At 26.4% G+C, this 23,999-nt stretch overlaps 1 protein-coding gene across 10 annotated transcripts in view; it reads left to right on the top strand.

The window, feature by feature from the left end:
• Positions 1-23,999, top strand: part of LOC100202951 (membrane-associated phosphatidylinositol transfer protein 2) — a 64,234-nt gene that overhangs the window by 19,595 nt on the left and 20,640 nt on the right. For 7 of the 10 annotated variants that reach the window (XM_065807382.1, XM_065807374.1, XM_065807377.1 and 4 more), the window contains 16 exons: positions 690-752; positions 2,675-2,764; positions 3,518-3,805; positions 4,110-4,158; positions 4,238-4,440; positions 5,436-5,811; positions 5,955-6,067; positions 6,150-6,411; positions 6,691-6,860; positions 9,100-9,397; positions 9,728-9,991; positions 10,061-10,206; positions 15,082-15,198; positions 15,455-15,571; positions 19,269-19,408; positions 20,233-20,382. In XM_065807382.1, the coding sequence (XP_065663454.1) occupies positions 2,687-2,764; positions 3,518-3,805; positions 4,110-4,158; positions 4,238-4,440; positions 5,436-5,811; positions 5,955-6,067; positions 6,150-6,411; positions 6,691-6,860; positions 9,100-9,397; positions 9,728-9,991; positions 10,061-10,206; positions 15,082-15,198; positions 15,455-15,571; positions 19,269-19,408; positions 20,233-20,382 (2,771 nt within the window). In that variant the 5' untranslated portion in view covers positions 690-752; positions 2,675-2,686. Of the gene's footprint in view, positions 1-242; positions 394-689; positions 753-2,674; positions 2,765-3,517; positions 3,806-4,109; positions 4,159-4,237; positions 4,441-5,435; positions 5,812-5,954; positions 6,068-6,149; positions 6,412-6,690; positions 6,861-9,099; positions 9,398-9,727; positions 9,992-10,060; positions 10,207-15,081; positions 15,199-15,454; positions 15,572-19,268; positions 19,409-20,232; positions 20,383-23,999 lie in introns of all 10 variants that reach the window. The other 3 variants (XM_065807380.1, XM_065807381.1, XM_065807378.1) reach the window with 2 other exon arrangements.

Genomic DNA, 23,999 nt, shown 5'->3' with positions numbered 1-23,999 from the left:
CTAATTCTGAATTCTGTATAAGGTTCCCATGAGAGTGATAAAAAATAATATGAGAAGTCGTAAAGATAACAACGTAATTATTAACTGTAAACAACTGAGATTTGTTTGGATGCTGCTACAGAAAATGGTTCACATTTAAGATCAGCTGTTTTTTCTGAGCAACCAAAAAGTGATATAATAATAAATATAAATGGCAAATGTTTTAAAAATTCAATTGTAAATGTTTCATTTGTTTCTTTTAGACTTAAAGAAATAGAATAAAGATAATTATTGCTAAAGTTTAGAAAATAGATTGGGAGTGTTTAAGCAAATCCTTACAACCAGATTTTCTTTTTGAAGTCTTTTTTACAGACTAGTAAAATGATATCAATGTTTCTAAGAATTTTATTTTAGGTAAGTTACCCTTAAGTAGTCCTTTATTTTTTCCTAAATCCAAATGATGATTTTTGAATTTAATTCATTCAAGTCAACATTATTAACATTTAGTTTATCAAGCTTTTTATAGTATCATTTTAGTTATAGTTTTTTGTAACATTTCTTTTTTTAACTTATCAAAAGAACTAAGATGAACAGATGTAAAAGATAAATAAATAGTGAACAATATTTTAATATTGTTCAATAAATTATATTGTTTTGTTTTATTTTTACTTAATTTTTATTCACTTTAATAAAGAAATGGTTTATTTTAGGAGAGTTTGCTGATTTAATAAAGGTTTGGAAACTCTAAAAAGAAAAAGACAAGATCTTTAAAAGTAATTTATTTAAATCATCAATGATAAAATTATTTCTTAAAAATAAGTTTATTATCATTTTTGTTACATTAATTGTTATTGATCTTAATTATGTTGTTGATAATCTTAATTATGTTGTTGATAATCTTAATTATTTGTTGATGATCTTAATTAGATTTTAGGTTTTTATTACTAAAGAAAATCTCTTTAGAATTACTAAAAAAAAAAATCTAAGAGTCACTAATGAAACTCTTTAATAAAGCGTTATTAAATGTACAATAATTTAATTTTGTTTTTAAAGTCCTTTTAACTATTTTAAACTAATTGTGTTAAATAACGCATCATTAATTCTAACTATCATGTAAATAGTTAGTAATTCTTAAATTAATTGTTGTAGCAAATAAAGTAGATGTGTCGTTTTTTGTTTTTTATAAGTTCTTAAAGTGCTCCTCAAATAATTTCAATGTTTTTCTGCAATTGCTTAAAGAGTTTTTTTTTCAAAAAGCTGATTGAGAAGTTTTGTTTTTATGTACCAACTTTAGTTATTTGTTGTTTTTTAAGTAACTTAAATAACCAATAATAACAAATATTTATGCAAGAAAACGATTTTAAAATGTTTTTAATCACATATAAACTAAAAAATGTTAATAAAGTGCACTTTTATGCAAAAATTATTTATTTAAATAATATTTAAAGCTGCATATAAAAGCAAAAAAAAATATTAAAAAAAGCATTTTTTAAATGAATAGCAATATAATTTAAGATGAAGAGCAGTATAATTTAAGAGTCTATTTTTCTTTTTTTTTTATGTAGAATAATTTTTTGTGGTAAGAATTTTTTTCTTCAAGTTTTTTCTCAACTCATTTTTATTTAAGTATAGAACAAATGTATTAATGGATTAAATGAGAATTAACTAGTTAAAATTTTTTGTTTCATAAACATCTAAAAATGGCTAAAAACAATACTGCATTACCTAGTTTAAAAGTATCATTATATTAATAACTTCATTTATTTACTTTAGCATAATTTTAATGAGTTGTTTTTTAAAATTTTATTTTTGTTATTGAAAATATATTATCAGCTTAATATCTCAGTGAGCAGAAAATTTTTGTCATAAATACTATTCGTTATGAATAGTATTTGTTAAAAATAGTATTGCATAACTCTATTGTAGTACTTTTTAAATAAACTGTTTTGAAATAAAAATATATTAAAAAGGTTAGAGTTCTGGCTCAAAACCAAAATGTTCAAGGTTCGACGCTCTAGCCCAATAAGTGATACTAATAAGGAAAGAGACGTGGACTTTCTATTTAAATGCTCTTCAGTGGTGTTCTGTGATTGTAAGAACTTTTGAGAGCACCTTAATAACTAATTTATATCAACAATAAATTTCATTATTATAATTTTTTTAAATGTATTTCATTTAAGAAAATACTATAAAAGTATTAAAAAATGTATTTTATTTTAGAAAATATAATCACTCAAAGTATTAGAATTTAAAGATTTGCAAGCATTAATTATTAATTAAATTAGCATTAAATAAGCAGATTTTTATTCAATGTAATTATGTTATTAAGTTATTAGGTTTAAACCTTGTTATTTAACATTGTTAGTAACATAGCGGCGCTTGAGATAAAAAGAAAAGTTTGTCACCATGCTGGGTATAGAAAAATAGATATAAATAATTATAAAATTATTCAATTCAAAATTGAACAAAGTTTGAAATTTTGAACGAAACTTTGAAAAAAAAAACATTTTGCCAATTGAAAAAATTTTTATTAACTCTCTTGCTTAACTCTTTAATAGTAAAATATATTCTAATACATGTTTTTTGTTATTTTTATATTTATTTTTGTTACATTTCTTAACTCTATTATGATTTTGATTTTTTTGTTTTGAACAATGTTTATATAATTTATTTATTATTTATATAATTTATTTAGTTCTCCATAAAAATGCTAATAAAAGAGTATCGAATTCCTTTACCTCTTACACTAGAAGAATATAAGATTGCACAACTATATATGATTCAGGTTGGACCAAGTTTATTTTTTCTTTATTAAAAGTAGATATAAGAAGAATATCAGTAAATCTTAATACACTTCTTTTGCTTTTGAGTTTCACAAATCGCTTAAATATTTTGTGTATCAAAGAGAATTAAATAGCAGGTTGTAGATATTTTATCACTCAACACTTTTAATGGAAATTTTAAATTTTTTTGTCTTGTTTATTCTGAGTAAAATTAAACACCAAAGTTTTCCCATCTGCTGTGTTTAAACAATAACTTTTACTTGAGTTTTCCAGAACATTCAGTAACACTATAAAATTTGCGATTGTTGTTTGAAATTTTGTTTGACACTAAGAAAACCTGAGTTTAGGAACTCAGGTTTTCTTAGTGGTACTGTAACCGCCTTCTCCTTAAAAATATATTTTTAATAATAAAATCTAGTCATTACAAAAGTTATAATCTCTTCTTCTGGCTATTATGATCAAGTTAGAAGAAGTGTTGGAAGGAAGCACAAAAGTGCAAAACATAAAAATAAAAAAAATGTCTTTGAGAAATGTAAAATCGGTGTTTTTTTGGATACACATTTTTATTGATCAAGAAAAAAAAATCAATATAAATCAACTGATAAATTAACTTTTCAATAACATTGGTGTTTTAATTGATTTCTGTCTTTGCGCAAACCATTTTAATATATTGGTTTAATTTTAAAAAAATACTTCAAGACTATTTACTACAGTTAAAATAAATAGTTAACAGTTTTTTTTTTGTATATATGTAGAAAAAAAGTCGAATTGAAAGCACTGGAGCTGGTAGTGGCGTAGAAATTCTGGAAAACTCTCCATATCAAAATGGGCCCGGTGGAAGTGGACAGTACACAAAAAAAATTTACCATGTTGGTAATCACTTACCTGGTTGGTTGAAGTCTCTTCTTCCCAAAACAGCTCTACAAGTAGAAGAAGAAGCATGGAATGCCTACCCATATACAAAAACAAGACACACATGCCCTTTTGTTGAAAAGTTTTCCATTGATATTGAAACTCGTTATTTAGCAGACTATGGACAAACGGTAACTATAATAAAAGTATAAATGATACACAGTAGAGATAGAGTAGGGTATGGTCAGTTAGGAAGGTAGGGTAGAATAGTAAGTCTTTATATAAACATTTTAAGACCACTATATTTTCCAATTTTTTCTTTTTTTATTTAAATTATAATCAATGTTATTGGATCCTTTTATTACTAGCTATTTTTCACTTTTTCTTAAAAAAATTTTTTAAACCTACTTAATAATCTTCTTTCTTTTTTTTTTTTTTAAACCTCTACAAATGTTGTTTTACTTCTACAAATATATTTAATGCTTTTGCATTTAGGAAAATGTTTTTAATCTATCAGGTTCACAAAGAAAAGAGGTTGAAATCGGTACATTATGTTTAAACTTATTTAAAACTTTGATATAAAATTTTATTTTTTATATTTTAACTTTAAATTTCTCTCATAGATTTTGTGGATCCGGTGTCTGATGTGTTTCCAGAAAAAGATTACAAAAAAGAAGAAGATCCACTTTTTTATGTATCGAAAAAAACTCAACGTGGTCCTTTAAATGAAAATTGGTTAGCAGATTACAAAAATGGCAACAGTAAAAGTCCAGTGATGTGTGCTTATAAACTTATCAGTGTTGAATTTAAGTACTGGGGCATGCAGGTTATTTATTCAAGGAATATTCTAAATAATTTGTTTCTCAAAATTTTAAAATTTCTCAAACTAAATTTTAAACTATGATGATTAGATTAACTCAACAATTTCATCAAATTTTTTTTAAACAAATTCCTTTTCAACAATGCTGCAAGGAACCATTAAATAGTGCGGTAGTGGTGTAGTGGTAAAGCGCTCGCTTATGAAGCGAGAGGTTTCGAGTTCGATCTCCACCACGTCCCTGGTAGTACCGCGCTCAACTTGTTTCTCCGCGCAGCGGCCTTGTTCGTCAAGGTTCGTGTTTCGGAGCTATAAAGTTGAGAGAGGGTTATAACCACTAATAAGTAGCCTCCTCATCTGTAGTGGCCTTCAGCCTTGAGGAGGTGAATAACAAAAAAAAAAAAAAAAAAAAAAAAAAAAAAAAAAAGTTGAGAGTTAACAGAAAACAAAGAAAGTTGTATGATTCGGAAAACATAAAAGCGAGAAAAAATTCAGGGGCCTACTGAAAGAGAGTAGCCAAATACAAATAATGTCTGTCTAAGATGAGTTTTTTTAGTGAGACACTGTCTCTCGTCTCTACTTAACCATGAGCTTCAAGGCTAGAGGTATTTTATATTAGCTTCTACTAGCTTTTGCTCTGAAAAGCAAATTCTAGAAGGAAGTAGGACATAAGGCAGATTTTCCGGCATGTTACCAATAGCATGGTGATAATGATTTTAAAAGTATGAGATAATGGATGCAGAAGTAATAGGTAAAGAAGAAATAAAAGGTGTGAACTTTGCTACCTGATATTGATTAGAAAAAAACTGTTGCTAAAATAATTTTTTAATAAACTTTGTTGTTGGTTTTACCATTTAGACATACATTTTCATATACTCTCATAACTGTTATTAGAAAATCATTGTTTTAACAAAAAATATGTTTAACAGTTTTATTTTGGTACCTTAAAAATAAAATTATGCTTGAAAATATTTTTTTTGTTAACTTAAAACATTAATTTTTAGAGTAAAATTGAACACTTTATTCATGGCGGACTTCGAAATCCAATTCTTGTTGGTCATCGACAAGCATGGGTATGGCAAGATGAATGGTATGGTATGACTATAGAAGATATTCGATTGCTAGAAAAGCAAACACAATCAGAATTATTAAAGGTAATGAGTGATTTTTCAGAACACAATGATAAATTAAAAATTGAACCTTCGATTGTTGCAAAAGCTGAAGATAAACCTATTGCTAATTTCAACATTGCTTTAAAAGAATCCTTAGAAGGTAAAAAGACAGAGATGTGCACAACAAATGTGAAATCAGATTTTGATAGTGATAATGAGTCAAATGACAATAGTGATGAGGAGGACTTGATTTTTTATGATGCTTTAGGTATGATAACTAATAGATTTTAATTAGCTATTTAAATTATTTCTGTAACTTATTCAAATTATGAAAGTTATAAAATGTTAAAGAAATCCACCACAACTGTTTTAAAGTAAAATTGTATTCAAATTTTTTTTATTGATGTATAGAATCATTAGGTGAAAATTTGTTGGTAAACAAACAAAAAAGCTCCAACTTGAATAAATTTCATTCTATTTCATTGGACCCCATTATTATTAAGAAACATAAAGTTAAGCCACAAGTAAGTTAGTATTAAATAAATCAAATCTATTTTGTTTTTGATTAAGTATGGTTATAATTGTTTTCAATATTTCGATTTTTAGGTTAATACTTCTTTAAAATCTTCAAACAATCATACATTGCTTTTTGTACTTCATGGAGGAGGGATATCTGAACATGAGCCTGAAAATATTCACAAGTGGAGAGAATTTGAAACTTTGGAAAAGAACTTAACAAATTTTTGTGATAAATATTATCCAGAATTGCGAAGCAAACTTCATATTAAATTGATAGAATGTCCACTACTTGCAAATCCTATCATCAATAGCTTAAGAAATTTATATCTAGCTCCAACTTCAAACCCATGTTAGTTTATTTGTTATATAAAAATAGTTTTGAATCCCATAATCAATAGCTTAAGAAACTTATTTCAAACCCATAATACTTTGTTTATCTTTGTTAAAAATCCCATTATCAATAACTTAGAGAATCTATATTTAATTTTAACTTCAAAACTTAATTTATCTTTACGTTTACTTTATTTATAAATATCATATAATGTTTTATAACTATTTTGAGTAATTTTTTTTTTCAGTTTAATAAAAAAGTTGTAGATTATTTCATCTTCATCTGTTTTTACTTTAGCTGTGTTAAAGAGAAATGACTCACTACCAAACAGTTTTCCATTTTGCGCTGTTCCAGGTTTTATTTTGGACTCTCCTGCATTTCAACCAGCTCTCAATGATATAGTTGATAAGATAAATAAAAAATATACAAAAGTTGTTAAAGAATTAGGTCAAGAAAGCCTGGTTGAGGTAAGAAATTTTCATACATAAAATACAAATACTGAAAAGTAAATAGAAAATTATGCATAAAACGCATAATATTAAATGTATTAGATTTTGAAAGTTTCTGAGGAATTTATAATGTAAAATATTTTTTATAAAGAAATTTTTAGAAAGACATCCTATTCACAGATCAGCAGTTAAACTGAAAAGTTAAACATTGCAATAAAGTATAAGTTTAAAAAATGAAGGTATATAAAGACTATAAGATCACTATGAGCAAGGAGATATGTCAGAGCTAAGGTGTATTTTTTGAAAATCTATTTATAGACCCTATTTGATCTCTACAAAGTATTTTCAAAGTATAAAACAAAGTAATAAATTTACAAAGTAAAAATTATGTTTATTTCTAAAAAATTTTGTTTTAAAGCTCATCTGTTGCGTAGATTTAGGAAAATGGTGTATCATGGACTAACAATAGTCAGGTGTCATTTTTTTTATCCCAAAAATTTCTAATAATGCTCTTCCATGACTTGTAAATATTGATTCATATGTTTGCTCTCCTAGATTTTCAGGTGTAGAAAGTTTTATGCTCATATTACTCCCTAATTATTTTTTATTATGAATAGGTCTTCTAAAAGTTTAATACCTTCAAATCTTATATTTGGAGGTTGTTTTGCATCAGAGGAAAGCTGTCCAAGTCCTTGATTCATAGTATTTTTGTTTTGAGTGTCATTTTATATGTAGTTTTGTAGGTAAATCATTAGATAGTCTGTCCATTCATAAACCCTTAGCAGCTCTATGTACACTCAACAGAATTTATCCTTAGGTAGTCAGCCGTTGTATAAATGCTCCACTGTGTCTATTCCTAAACAATCTGGTGTAAACTTGTTTCTCTTGCCCTTAGGAGCTTGTGATCATAAACTTAGGAGTTTATGGCCTGTTGTCTTCCAAATAAAGCAACTAAAATAATTAAAACGATCAAGCTTTTGTGCTAGTTGTGAACAATAATAGTGGTTAGACTTTTGTTTTAGTTGCGAGCCCTAAACTAAAATGTTACTCTGACATAAGTTCTATTAGTATCAACCCTCGGAATTAGGAAAAATGATGTCAGCAATAAATTGCTGACCTCAAACTGTTGGAGGTTGGCAAAAAAAATTTGAAACAAAGAGGTTACCATAAAACATAAAAATGAGGTCGTCAAGAAATTGCCGACCTCAAACACTTTTAGGTTGGCATTGCTAAATGCCGACCCTAATTCCAAGGGTTGTAGTATCTATAAAGGTCTATTGTTTATGTGTCATTTTCGAGGTGTTTCAGTTTATAACTATTGGAATCCCTGCCCTTTTCAAAACTCTTATAATACATACATTGCTGTATGTATTTTTGCTGTGTAAAAATAATTGAAATGAATAATTATTTTTCTTACAATTTAAATGCAAAATTTCTCATTTGAGCCTAAAAACCACTGTTTCTTTTTTCTAAATACCTTTTTTTATTCTGGACATCAATCCAACATCTCTACAGATTTATTAACTTGTACTCTAACATATTTTTACTTTATTCTTCTCTGAGCTTTGTAAAACTGCATATGTTCCAAGTGATTAGAAATGTTGTTTTAATTGTAAAAATTTATTAAAATAATTTTTTTTTTGCAAGCTAAAAGTGATGCTTTGACAATGTTTTGCTTACCAGGTATCATATTTTTTCTAAAGGACCAGTGTTTTCTTACCTAATGTTTGTTTTTTGGTTCTATTGTCACAAAGACATAAAATAAGGAAACTTACCGCTTTATTTGACCAAGAAGAATGTTTGCAGTTTCTTAAAACCTCACAATTTTGCACGTAAAGTTATTACATTTTAAAGACTAATAAGATGTTACAATATTCTTTAACTTTGTAATGTAAGCAATTAGTAACATTTCCATTATATAAGAGAATCCATTTTAAGTAACATTTTGTACTTCGGAATTAATTATCCAATTTTTTTCTATTATCTGAACAAAACGCAATATTGTCTATGTTAGAAAGTTAACCCAATCATTCTTTTTTCTTTTTTCGAATAAAATTTTTTTATAAGTAATCTGGAAAGAAAAATTTTTTTTCTCATTCCAACACTGTGAAGCTTGTTTGGAAAGATTCACATCTCTTACAAGATTCACATCTCTTACACGATTCACATCTCTTACAAGATTCACATCTCTTACAAGATTTTTTTTTGTGTCGTGTAGTTTAATATTTTAAATATATGAGAAAAACTTTTTTCCTAGGTTCACATGGTTGGTGATTGTATTGGTGGATTGCTTCTTTTTTATTCTTTACAAGCAACAACATTAAACAGGTACTCAGTTAGTCTATCTGGAATGGAAGATTCTTCTTCATTTAAAGGTTCATCAGTTTTTACTGACAAAGAAATAGCTCCTGAAAGTAAACTTTCAAATTCATCAGCTGAAGATTTTGAAGAGTACAAGAGTGATGTCTTGCATTATGATTTTGTAGTTAAAAATGTGTTTGCGTTTGGCTCACCCATAGGCATTACAGTTTACAAAGATAAATTAGTCGCAAAAGGTTAGCTTTTTTTTGCCGTTTTTGTTTGGTTTTTCTTTCAAATTGCAGTAGTGTGGCAGTAGAGTGTATACTTTTTAGCAAGATTTAAAATATGAATAGATTTTAAAAAAATGCCTATTTGGTTGTATTTAGTGGAATTTATATTAAGTGGAATTTGTAATTAGTGGAGTTATTTAGTATTTAGTTGTATTTTGTTTTGTATTTAGTTTCGCCTCCATAAGTGGACTTGTGGAGGCGAGTGTTAAATTTTTTTGTTTATAAATTTAGTTTGATCAGACTAATTTATTAGAAGGATTTGCACTTAACAAAACTTGTTTTGCTTTTACATAGGCTTTCATCCACCACGATGTGACCAGTTTTATAACATTTTTCATCCATTTGATCCGATGTCTTCTCGAATTGAACCTCTTATAGATAAAAAGTTTTCAAAGATAAATCCATCAATTATCCCTCGACATCAGTCATTTCCTTACACAACTAATATTGAATCTGATTGGGAAATTTCTGCTGATGACTCAACTTCATTTGGTTCTAAACTGTCTATATGTTCCAATGGTTTCAATGAACAAATAAATTGTTTAGATGGAAATATAAGTATGATTTATTATTATTTGTTATTTAATGCTTGTTATAAGTTTTAAGCATTTACACATTCTCCTTTAGATGATTTTTGGTGGGGAGACAAAAGAATTGATTATATTCTACACTGTCCAGCAGGTGTGGATAAGTTTCCATTTAACTCATTGCATCAGTTGTGTTATAATAACTACTGGGAATCTAAAGATATTGTAGCTTTTATACTTTGGCAGGTATTTGGCATTTAATTTCAAATTCAAAAGATTTAGTTGAATTTCCTATGGATTTTTTTATAAACAACATTTTTATAAAGAAAGATTTTCAGCAACAATAATTGAATCGGTGAAAAAAAGAACAGTACTAGTCCAATATTTTTATTTCGAGATAATCAATGTTAAAGTTTTAAACAGTTATAGTTTATTAACTATTTACTTTGGATGCCAGTTATCTTAGCAGGTGTTTACTTCCATCCCCTAAGGACCTGTTAATATAGTGGTATCATAGAAAAAAAGTTGTTCTTGCTACAAAAATTAAATAAATCCTCGGACAAGTACTATTCTTCCTCACAATCAAATTTTTACAAATTAGGGAATAAAAAAACTGCAAACTTTTCGTGAAAAGATATACTTTATTAAACAAATAGGTATTTAAATTAATAATCAATAGTCATTGCAATAAAAAAAAAAAAACATTTTATAATCCAATACAGAAAGTGCATATGTTATCTCTGATGGGTTTTGGGGCTTTTTTATAAACAGTAGGCCACCAATCTTTGAAATTTAAAATGTCCTTGTGCATGATCTTTGTAACTGTAAATAGTTTGGAATTTTTTTTGCTACTGACTATCAAATCAATATACTCATCCACAAGGTAGATGCGATCATGCTTTCGTATATTTCTTTTGATAGTACCAAAGTCTCTATCACAGGCAAGGAATGAGTGTCTCTGCGTAGGAATATAATGAAAAATTTTCTTAAAACGCTTTCCAGCTTGTAGAGCTACTAGAAATCGAAGACAGTTTTTATTTTACCCAGGGCAGCCATCAGAGAAATTCTTGAACAGAATCCGTAAGTTTTGTGGAGATAGTTCTGTAGAAAGGTACATACTTCATTTGGGCTTTTTTGGCCCTGTCCTTCATGATAAACATAACAGTGGCCCGTATTATTTCCCAGATAGTGAATTTCAAATGTATTTACCCAAAACTAACAATAGTAAAATACCTCTTGAACAGGCACGTGCGGCTACGTTTGGATTTGTATTACAAAGATTTGTTATGTCTCTAATCTTATTATAAAATTTATTAGCATGACTTTTGTGGACCATGAGCTGCACTGCCGCCACTCTATTAGCATTGTTGCCTAATTTTTTTGTAGCGTATTCTTGATCCCAAGTTCTCACATTCTGAGCACACATGCACACATCAACTTAACTTTTGTATTAAACTGACATTTAATAGACTTGGGCGCATTCTGGTGATAGAATTTATTAAACTTGGTTTGGCGCGTTTAAAATTTCTATTTCAAGAAATTTAAATTTAAAGTTAAAATTAGAAAAAGGTAAAACTCATCTTTGTAGAGGACAAAGGTGAGTTTTTCCATTTTTTTATTTGACTAGCAAGGTTTATTTTATCTTATTCTAAGATCAGTAGGTAACATTCAAAAGTTTGACAACAAAGCATTAATATATTAGTGAATAATAATAATGATAATAATAATAACTAAAACAATAATAATAATAATATATTTATACGTGCCTCGGTAGGAATGGTGGACTAGCGCCAATGCCTGCATCCACATCCGTGCAAGTCACTTTACATGAACAAAAACCATAATAGTTTTCTTTAAAAAAAAAAGAATATGAAAATGTTTATTAGTTTGGATTACAATTTAAACAAGTAAACAAAATAAAAAAAATCACGCAACTTTATGTGTTTAAGATAAAAATGTGCTTTAAAAATTAATATGTAATTACACCAGAGAAGTAGTCAAGACAGTAAAGTTCAAGAACAAGACTAAGACCAAGATGTTTGGGCTCAAGACCAAGACTAAAGACTTCAAAACCAATACCGAGACCAAGACATCAAAAAGTCAACCCAAGACCAAGTCCAAGACTTTAAAATTTTTCACAAGACTAAGATCAAGATTCTTAGAAGTTCAATACAATAATACTCATGGTCAAACATGTATGAATACTATTAGGCCTTTAACTGATGTATCATTTTACCATTGATGCACGTTGCTCTATAATAAAACGTAATTACACATGCATAATATAACTATGTTATTGTGAATTGTGCAATGCACTATATTTCAAAAGTCTTTTCTTTATAGACACTCTCTTGTTTGGAGTTATTACATTGCAATTTCTAAAATTTTTATATTCAATAGCATTTTATTCACAAAGTAAAAGAAAAGCGATTGAATTTAGTAACTAGAACGATAAAAATAAATTAAAGTATTTAAATTAAAGTAGAGATATTTAAATAAACATTTGGTAAAATATTTTCTATAAAACCTTAGAATGTTTTGGTTTAGAAATATCAGAATAAAACAACTGTTGATAATTGTTTTCTGATATATGTATTTTCTGTGGTTTGTGAAGAAAAACATTTACAAATTTAAAAAAAAATGTCTTTCTTTAGTAAAACAAACAGAACAAAAAAGAACAAGCGGAAGCATAAACAGGACAAAATGAATATGAAACTGAATAAACAAACTATCGATAATTAATTAGTAATAATTATCGATAGCAAACTATCGATAATTATTACTAAAATCTAACCAATCAAAATCATTTTCATTTCTTCAAATGATTTTAAACTATTCAAATATTATCTAGATATAAAGAACATTAAAAGGAGTAGAGCAAAAAAAAAAAAAAAATCCATTTTTCATTAAAATAATGAATTTTTTTTATTAGTCACAGTTCATTATTTTTCATTATTCTTTGTTTTCTTTTTCTTTTTCTGAAAAACTGTTTGGATTTAGAATGGCATTTAAAACTTTAGGTGTGCAAAACATATTAGAGTAGTGTTGACCTAAATACGGTAGGATAATAAAATACATGTATATTTTTATTGTAAAAGTCTGTTACCATAACAATTTTGCTACTTTTAAATAAGGATGAAAATTTCCAAGATATTTTAAACTTGAAATATTTTCAGAGGAAGTTTTCTGAAAATTTTCTGGAAATTTTCAAAAAAAGATAAGTTATTTTACAATTAATTTATAATTTTATTATAAATTACAAAATTTTATGTCTTATTTAGACAGTTGTTATGGACAATTTTATGGTAAAATATTGTGAAGCAGATTATAAAAATCTTAGAATCTGCCCACTTTGAAAAACAGTTTTTTTGGTATTTTATTGAAACTATAAGTAGGAACCATGTTAATTTGTTTTCAAAATTTTCTAAAATTGTTTTATCCTGTTATTTGCTAAGCATATTGGCATTTAGTGCTGTAGCAAGCTTTGCTCAAGGCTAAACATAATTTGCACCCCCATCCCTAAATGGGAGGGTCATTTTCAATTTCTATTAAATTGGCCCACAAGTTACTGAAAAATGTAAAATTGTATATAAAAATTGTATATAAAAAGAATTGATTATTTATATTATTTATACATTTTTTACTTGATTTAACGGCGTTGTTGATTAATGGAAGGCATAAAGTAAAGGAACATTTTTGCTTAATTTGTTTGAAAGATTAGTTAGGAATAATAAAAAAAAATAATAATGACTTTGAGGTCATAAATTCTGCCGCTATGTTTAAATAAGTGCTTTTGAGACTTGAGTCTCACTTGCCATAACTTTGCTAGGGCACTTTTGACTTTATAAATCAATAAATTAAAAAATATGCTATACTTTAAAATGATTTAAATGTATTTTTCAACCAATACTACCAATTAGGCGATTTGTGTGTGTTTTGTAAGTAATCAAATTAATTTATTATTTTACAGAATAGTCAGATCAAATGTGTTTTTTAATGTCATTTATAGACAAATTATTATAATCTAACACATATTCTTTCAAACACTCTACAAAAATAACACACAATAAAATTTGTTAATCTAAAAAAGATTTCATTCTGTGTCTTTTGTGAATATTTTATATCTTTTAATGTAGTTAAAATAAGTAAAAGCTTGAGTGTTTTATATCATACTAAAAAAGCCATCTGTGGAGGATTCAATACAATTTGAGCTGGTAGTGTATTTTTTTTAAATATAAATAAAACACCTTTTTATGACTCCCAAGGCTCCTCAGGGGGCCACTACAATTAAAGAGGGTCTTCTTTATTTTTTTCATCGATGCATATACATTTGCCTATGAATATTTGTATTGTATGTTGGTGTATTTTTTTTTATTGTATAAAAGTTGGTGATAAGGATATTCAAATAAAAAGAAACGTTTTTATATGGGTAAAATGCTTTTAGGAACATTATAATATCCTCATAAATATTTTATCCATGTTAATTAGATAATTATCAAAATAATCCCTTGTTAATTAGGTAGTTGTATGTCTCCTTTTATTACAAATTATGTAGAAAAATACTGTCCTATTTTTGCACTTTATTTCAGTAAAGAGTAAAAATACTATATGCACTTTCTATTTGTGCACTTTAATTCATGCACTAGTGTTTTAGAACATTGGTTTTGTAAATGAGAAGAACAGAGTTCAAGTTGACATTGTCCCTGGAAATACAGCGCTCACTTGTTTCTCTGAACAGTGGCCTTTTTTGTTTATGTTTGCTTTTCTGGGGTATAGGATTGAGAGAGAAATTTAGCAACAAAATAAAAAAAAGCAAAACGTTTCCTAAATGACTAGCAAAACTCTGGACCTTTAAGGGGGTAAATGTTGTTTTAAAAAATAATAAAATTTGAAATAAACACTTGAAAATTTATTAAAATAAACAACAAAAAATACATAATATATATAAATATGTATTTTATATATACATATATATATATATATATATATATATATATATATATATATATATATATATATATATATATATATATATATATATATATATATATATATTTATATATATAATAAAATAAGTTTTATTTATATGTATATTAATATTATATTATATATTGATTTTAGATTTTTGACTTTGAGCAGTACATCCCCCCTCCAGTAGTTTCTGATATAGGTGGTTCTTTTTTTCATCAGCATCCTCAAGAGAAGTGGATGAAAAAAAAGACCAAAGTAAAAATAAAGGTATTTAATATTTAATAAAATATTTATATAATGCTATTATAAATATTTGTAGAAATTTTAAAAGTTTTTTTTTAAAAAGTTTTAAATAATTTTCAAACTTAATATTTTAAATATGAGTTAATATGCTTCATACTTTTTAACTACTTTTTTTAACTTTAATAATTACAAAAAATTCTCAAAGTTTTGAAATTTCTAACAATCAATCATTTTTATTTTTATTGTTATGTTATTCTATCATATATGTTTTTAATTATAGAATATGAGTCCAAATCACAGAGCAAATGATATTGTTGTTCTATGCGGCTCACAGACTTTTATAATAGGAAAGTTTACTTATGGTCCTTTAGACATTGCAACTTTAAATGGTGAAAAGGTATTTCTATTTATAACTTATGTATCTAAGTTTGTTATATAAATAAAAATTAAAATTATATACATATGTATATATATATATATATATATATATATATATATATATATATATATATATATATATATATATATATATATATATATATATATGTAAATATATGTATATATGTATATATATATACATATATACATATATATACATAAATATATATATATAAATATATATATATATATATACACACATATATATATGTATATATATACATATGTATATATATATATAAATATATATATATATATGTGTGTGTGTATCTTTTTCTGAAAATGTTGTATGCTATAAAAATAAGTTAAACTAGTAAGCATCTAAACAACAAACTGGATTGCCAGAAACAATAAATTGATTTGACATTAACTACAAAGTGGATTTCAGTAACAATAAACTGGATTGGCAGTAACAACAAAATGGATTCTTAATAGCTGTAGTAGTGTAGTGGTAGGGTGCTAGCCTCATAAGCAAGAATTCAATCCCCTCCTAGTCCCTAGTATTACCACACTCAATTTGTTTCTATACACACAGGCCTTGTTTGTCAACGTTCGTGTTTTGGAGTTATAAAGTTAAGAAAGGGTTGTAACCACAACTAAAAGTTGCCTTCTCAACTGTAGTGGCTTTCATGAACTTGGGGAGGTGAATTGAAATAAAGAAATAAAATAATAACAAGGTATAATTAAGGTTTAATATAATTTTTATAATAAATAAAGTTTTATAGTGTTATTTATTTGTACACTAATTAACCCTTTTTGTTTTCTATATGCATTATGCAGTGTCTAACAACTATCTTTCACAGAAATAAAACATAAAATGTTAACAAACAGAAAATTTTATATTTATTAACAATAAATTTATTCAAATTATAACAAATGTTTTATTGCTCTAATTTGATTATAAAAAAATTAAAAAAATATATGGAAAGGAAACTGTATATACATAGCATGTATTTTAAAATAATTAGTTTTTCAAAATATTGTTAATGCAATTTTTTATGCATAAACTTTTTTTTTTTAATGTCAAAAAAAAAATATGGTTGCTATTATTGCTAATGAGCGGTAGTCTACAGGTTTTATACTAACTGGATGGTAGTCTTCAGGTGGAATTTTTTTAAGCAATAGTTTCTTTGTAACATGTTTTTAATACTTTAAGTTAAGTAGTTAGTGTTTTAAATTTAACAAAGTTATTGAAACAAAAAACTGAAATGTTACTGTTTCAGTTTTTTTCAGTAACAGTTTTACTAAACTATAGATTTTAAAAATATTTGTTATTTTGCACTATCTTCCTTAATACTATTTAACATCTTATAAATTTGCATTATATACAGCTAAAATCATGAAAGTAGCAGTACATGAAATTTTTTAAAAACTATTGAAAAACATTTTTGTACAAAAAAATCTTATTTCTTTTATTTTGATTCTTTAATTTAATTGAGTGAAAAAATGTTTTACATTTTATTTTAGAAACAGAACGATAATATAAAAGTTGCAGTCGTTGAAGTAACAGTGGCATCTGAAATTGGAAAAAAATTTTTTATGGGGTTAAAATTGGATGACTAAGCAGGCTACTCCATAGCCTCAACCCCATTGACCTGTAAACATTCCTTTGCTTTAGGGCAGCATAACATTATTGAAAGTATTAATATGTTGTTCCATAATAAAATTAATCTTATGAATAGATCCTACACCATTATATAAGAAGCACCCCCATATCATGATTTGGATCCACCATATTTTACAATCAAAATAGAATATTTGTGCTGGAATTTTGTGTTAGCTGGATGTCTTATAGATATGATTGCAAATAAAAGTCAAGGGCTTCTTTAAGCTGATTGAAGAAATATTTATAATTCTGATTAGGGGGTTTGTAAGTAGTTATGACAAGTCATTTCTGCATTCCTAATTTAATTTCAAAAGTGAGAATTGCTGGATGCCTTACATATTGCATTAAATCTGTATATTTAATTCATTAAATCCATGAAAAATAATTTTTGATTCATTGGTCCATAATATGTTGTGCCACTTTTTAATTGGCCAATTTAGATGCTGGTTAGCAAATTGCAAACGTTTAGCAGTATGTTTTTTTGTCAACAAAGGAATTTTTTATGGAGTGCGTGCATTTAAATTATTCTCTCTTAAGCACCTGTACAATAGTACAGCTGATACTCTTGTAATAATCTTTAACTTAAAGTACCTATAATTTCAATATACATTTTTGGTTTGCTTGGCTGATGAAATGGTTTGCTTTTAACAAATCTAACTATTCTTCTGTCTTCTTGAGCTTCCTGCGCTGTAGTTTTACGTTTTCCACCTTGTTTTTAACTTTTTCATATTTGCTGAACATTTGAGAATATTTAAAATGTATGAGTATGATGACAGCACCATACACAACATTATAAATAATGTTGTGTACAGTGCTGGTGTACAGCAAGAAAGAAAACACTTTTACCATTGAATATGCACAATTTTGAGCATACACAGATAAATAAAAAATATATTATAATTGAAGTAATATTTACTTAATACTAATACTTCCTCTATGGAAATTACAAAAATTCTTCTCATTCTCATCTCTTCCTTTCTCCCACTCGATACCAATACTGGTATTCCCACTCGATACCAATACTGCACTGGGTCTAAAATTAAAAAAATGTTATTTCTAGCATTGGATGAACACTTAAGGCACCATGTTAAAGATGAACATGATATCCATGTATGGCTTTAAATCCTCATAGAAATTAAACTCTGTTTTCTATAATATATTGCCATAACAAGTTGTGTTTGTTTTAAAAATAAAATTAGAAAATAAGTTTTAAGTTAAACATTTTGATTCGAGTGTCTATCTAATGTAATTCAAAAGGGCATCTTTTTATTACATTTATGTGTATTCCAATACTCTAATTGTTTTTAAAGATTTCTCTAAATTAATCACAAAAAATAAAACCCTCAAAATATTTCAAAATATGGTTTAATTGTTAAATGCTCTTTTGTAAGTAATTATGTAATGGCGCCTTGCTAGGCTACAGTATTTTTTTCTGAATTTTAGCTGCCATTTGCAAAAATGAGTTAGAGGTGTAACATCATGGTTACCATAAGACCATGATGTTACCCTTTTTTTTTAAAAATCCCCTTGATATACATATATATCTTCTATAGATCAACATTTGTGGACTTATTTAATAACTAGATTCTATCAATAAAGCCTAATAAGTTATATTCTCGTATTCTTAAGAATAAAACTTCAAACAGTTGATAGTAAAGCTGATAATAAAGTTGAAAAAAAAAAAAGAAAGAGAGAAAAAGCTTTCAAGTAAACTTTCATTTTTTTATATTTACATAGGCTTTAAGTTTAGCAAATAAAGCCACTGATTTTTGAACCAAATATTTAAAATTGATTTTAAATTATTCGACTAAAATAAAGTTTTATATTGAACTCATACTTTTCTATTAACTAAAATCATGTATAAACACATTACTATATTGTTCCAATTGTATACCTCCTAATCTTAACTAATAATATTGTAGATTTTCTTATTCTATTTATTTGTTCTAATTCTATTTATTTGTTGCAGAAAATGTAATAATAAAAAAAGTTACATCAAAAAATGAAGTTTAAAAAAATTTTTTGATAATGTCATGCAATTTTTATGAAGGTCGACATTTATATTACAAAGAGTGCGCAGTTCAATGATTGGAGCTTTGTTGCCAATGAAGTAACAGATAAACATGGCAAAGTTCTCCATCCGTTTCAAACTGATCAACCAGGTGTTCATTCTATTCGTATGGTTGTCAGGTAACTTAAAAAGTGTTTTTAAATTAAATTTTAAATTAAATTTAAATTTGTTTTTATTTACTTAATAAACCAAAAGTAGTAAATCTTTTATATAATAAAAAATAATAAATAATTTATATTTAAATTTTATTATTATTTTTTTTTTGTTTTTTTAATATTTTTTTATTTATTGAGCTAAAAATAGTTAATCAGGAGCAACTTTCTGCTATGGTTTGCTGTAAACGATTTACTTTTCTTGATGTTTTCATCATAAAATTTGTACAACCACAATTTTGAATGTTGATATTTTGTTGATATACTTTAAATTTTCTCTTTTTGCTTTTATTTTAAGTTTTGCGTATACTATTGTGTATTGCATATACTATTGCACATACTATTGCACATACTATTGCACTAAGGTCATAATTTTGTGTAGAATACATTTAAAGAAGTAATGGGACATCACAAATAATATAATTTTGTGTAGAATATTTTTAAAGGATAAATAGGACATCACTAACCCATAATATAACACTTTTTTTTTTTTTCTTTTTTTTTTTTTCTTTGCTTTTTTTATAGAATTTTGCTTTTTTTTTTATTTTTAATTAAATTGTTCATATTAATTTTTAAATTATTATATTTATTCTATATTTTTTGACAGAACTAATATAATTTTATAATATATTATTATATATGCAATAATAAGTTGTTCAAAATGTTGTTAATGATTTTTAATTCAATTAGTATTATAAATAGTAGTAATATATAGGATGAAGTTTAATTTTTTTAATTTTTATAAATTTTAAAATAGTAGTAATATAGAGGCTGGAGTTTAATTTTTTTAGGGGTGATCATTCTTTTGTGGATTGCAGCTTAGCCATTTTGCCTCCAAGTACAGAAGCGGTTGTTTTTAGCATTGACAGTAGCTTTCTTTCATCATATTCTATATTTGCAAAAAATCCAAAAGTTAGAGGAGGAGCTGTGGATGTTGTCAGGTAATCTTTGTAAATTTATTTCAACATTTATAGAGGAAGCAAAACACATAAAAACTCAATTGTTATAAATTATTTAAAAAAAAAAAGGATTTTTAAGCTTACAAATGCAGAATTTGAATTCACTGTAGTTAGTGTTTTTACAAAATAAGAAGTCACTTAAATGATGAATCTTTAAATGTTTTCTTTTGATATATGTTTCAAACCTTTTTTTTAAAAAATTAGATAATAGAGTGATGCATAAAATGCATTGTTATTAAGTTGTTATTAAAAATACCATTATCAATTTTTTTGGTTCCTTTCGGTTCTCTTTGACAGTTTCAGAAAATTATCCAAAAATTACTCCTTTAGTTGGTCCTATAAATCCAAAAAAACAAAAAAAATTTAATTTATAAACATATATTAGGGGCAGGATCGCATATATATATATATATATATAAAAATATTATCAAAGTTTTTTTACCTTTTATATCTGCTTTTAGAATATAGTTTTTTATTTTTATTTTTACAAGATAGATACTACAAGATAGACTTAAAAAAAAATGGAGCTAGCATCAAATCTGCCCCCCCCCCCCCTCCTAATGTCTCTTCATTAACTTCTTAAGTCAATAACCTAATATCAAATAAGTCTAATATTTTTCACAAAATAGATCAAGTTATATTAAAATAATTTAAATTAAAAAATGTAACTTTTTTATGGTACTCTAAGTTTTATGCTATTTGGCAATCATTCAGCTCTATTATTCAAAAATATGAAATAAAAATTGTTAGAAAAAATACAAGTTTAGCATTTCAATGGCATCTGATGTCAAATTTATGTGATCCAAGGTTTGCTAAAATCCGATATCAAAGTGTGAAAGCAGAAATTTTTTCTTATGCCCATGCAGAAACCAATTCACTTTTTTTGTTAAGTAGTAATCCGTAATCAAAAGTCATAATAATATATTTTTCATAAAGACAAAGGTTACACTTTTTGTGGATCGATTGATTATGGGCATGTTACCTGCATCCTTATGTTTCCAGATTTCCTTAGAATGTTCTAATCATTTTTGTACTTAGTTGCGTTAAATGATTTTAGGTGGTTTGCAAGCCTAAGCTTATATGTATTTTCACTAATGCAATGCATAAGATTTATCCATGAAGCTTCAATTAGCTAATTTTACAGTGGTTTTATATATGATATTTTTTGATATACACTGGTTGTTTAATGGAAATGTGGTTTTCTTGATGCAGTTGCAGTTTGTAACACTAGCATTGAGTTTGTTGCAAAATTTGTTGGTTGTGTGAATTAATAATGGATAGAATATTTGGCATACAACTATAACTAACTTTAATTTCTATTGAAAATTTTGTGGAGCTTATGATGTAATGGAAAATGTAAGTCAATTAAGGTTAAGAAAAGGTGCCCTTTTTTCAGTTACAACACTTTTAGTAAAAGAAGAATAAATTTCTTTTTCTTTTTTTAGTATTAGGAGGGTAAACAATCACAGAAATCAAACATAAATCCTAAAAAGACTCCAGATCCTCAGAATCACAACTATCCATATCCTTAGAATCACAACTATCCTTATCCTCAGAATCACAACTATCCATATCCTCGGAATCACAACTATCCATATCCTCGGAATCTCTTGAAGGAAGAAGAAGTCAAAATAATATGATCTATTATATTGCTCATGGTATCAAGAAAAATAATTTGCTGTACCATAGGTGTATGCATCATCAATATCAAATTACTGCATATGAAGGCACTACTGACGACTAACTAAGCAAGTAGTCAAAAATTGCGAAAAAAGGAATGATTTCTTCACTTAACACTTGATAAATGCATAGAATACACATCTGTTAAATGCAGTCCATGTAAATGCCTATTTTTTAAGATCATATTGCTATAAAATGTACTAATAATGTATACAGTACCTTTAAGCTGTCATAGCTTGGTGTCACACTACTTTATTAGAGTTGTATATATTTTATATTGTATTAAATATTTAATTTAAATAAAATATTAAATTTCTAATTTCTGAGTAATCAGATTCAAGTTCACATATATACATATATATATTAGGGTTATAATATTCTGTATTATCAGTTCCCTGTATAAAAAATAGATGAACTTTGGTTCGAAAGTAACTAAAAGTTGTTTTTTTTATTTTTTGAAAAAGGATGTCCCTAATGATTCTTGGTTATTCACTGGGTCCTTTTCTTTTCTCTGAAAATAATTTAATTTGTGTCTCTAAAGAACCAAAATAAAAAAAATTTAAAGTTAATAATGATTTTCAATATACTGTCAGACAATACCTTTTTCAATCCTCTTGCTCTACTTGCTAACTGCTGTGACTGAAAGATTTTATTGTGCATTAGATGGAGGCCGAGAGGCTAGGGCTATTGCTCTTTACACATCTAAAGCTTTTGACAAAGTTTGGCATGCTGATCTTCTCCATAAGCTTGCTTCATATGGTTTATCTAGGAAAGTTTTGGAGATTATTAATTTGTTTCTTTATAACCGCTTTATTAAAGTTATACTCAAAGACCAACACTTTTCTTTATTTCCAATAACCTTATGGTTCTATCCTTGGTCCTGTTTTGTTTCTTATCTACATTAATGATCTCCAGATCTCCTTATATCTTAAGTAGCTCTTTTTGCTCAACTTTATACTCTTGTCTTGACAAAAAGTCATCTCTTTTCAATCGCTTAGAACAGACATCTGATCTCACTTCTGTAACAGATTGGGGCTCGCAGTGGCTTCTAAATTTTAACTCAACTCTATTATTTACTGCAAACAACTATTATAATACTGCAACCCTCGGAATTAGGAAAAATGAGATCAGCAATAATTTGCCGACCTCAATCTTTTAGAGGTCGGCAAAAAGTTTGATACAAAGGTCTTAAAACATAAAAACGAGGTTGGTAATTTTTTACTGACCTTAAACACATTAAGGTTGGCAGTTAGGTTGGCATTGTTGAATGCTGACCTTAATTCTGCGAGCTAAATACTGTCAACATTCTTATATTAATGAATAGGAGCCCTCTCCCTGAGTTTTCTTCTTTATGTCTTCTCAGATTTATTCCTTATGGCTTTTTCAGAAAAAAAAGAATAAAAAACAAAGAATAATGAAAAAATCAAAAAAATGATTTTTTATTATTACATCTTTAAGGTAAAAAAAATTTATTGTTATTGAAGATTTTTTTAAATGTTTTTACATTATTTTTTAAATAAAATTGATAAGTTTGAATGGCCAGTAGAAGAATTTTATTAAAAACCTTGTTTTTGTATGTAAAAAAACAACAACAAAAAAGCACTATAGTGCTCTAATGTTTTCTAACAAGTTATTTAAATTTTTGGTTTTTATATTTTCAGTTAAAAACTTTTTAAAAGTAAAATATAGAATTTAACTTTCTCAAACTATTTATTCAAAAAATAAGAGAACTTTTTAATACGCAACACTTTTATAGTTGCATTTTTAAATTTAACTTTGAAGAGTGTAAATTGTTGCTTGTGTACAATATAAGTTTAATAGGAAAAAAAAAAAACTTTTTTTTGTCTTCGTTTGTTGCTAAAAGACCTTACAAAACACTTTCTAATTATCTAATCAGTGATTCTAGCTAGCACTCTTTT

The sequence above is a fragment of the Hydra vulgaris genome, chromosome 10 (assembly GCF_038396675.1).
Source record: "Hydra vulgaris chromosome 10, alternate assembly HydraT2T_AEP".
Taxonomy (NCBI): Eukaryota; Metazoa; Cnidaria; class Hydrozoa; order Anthoathecata; family Hydridae; genus Hydra; species Hydra vulgaris.
Note: the sequence above shows the minus strand (reverse complement) of the source record. Positions and strands in the feature narration are given on the sequence as shown.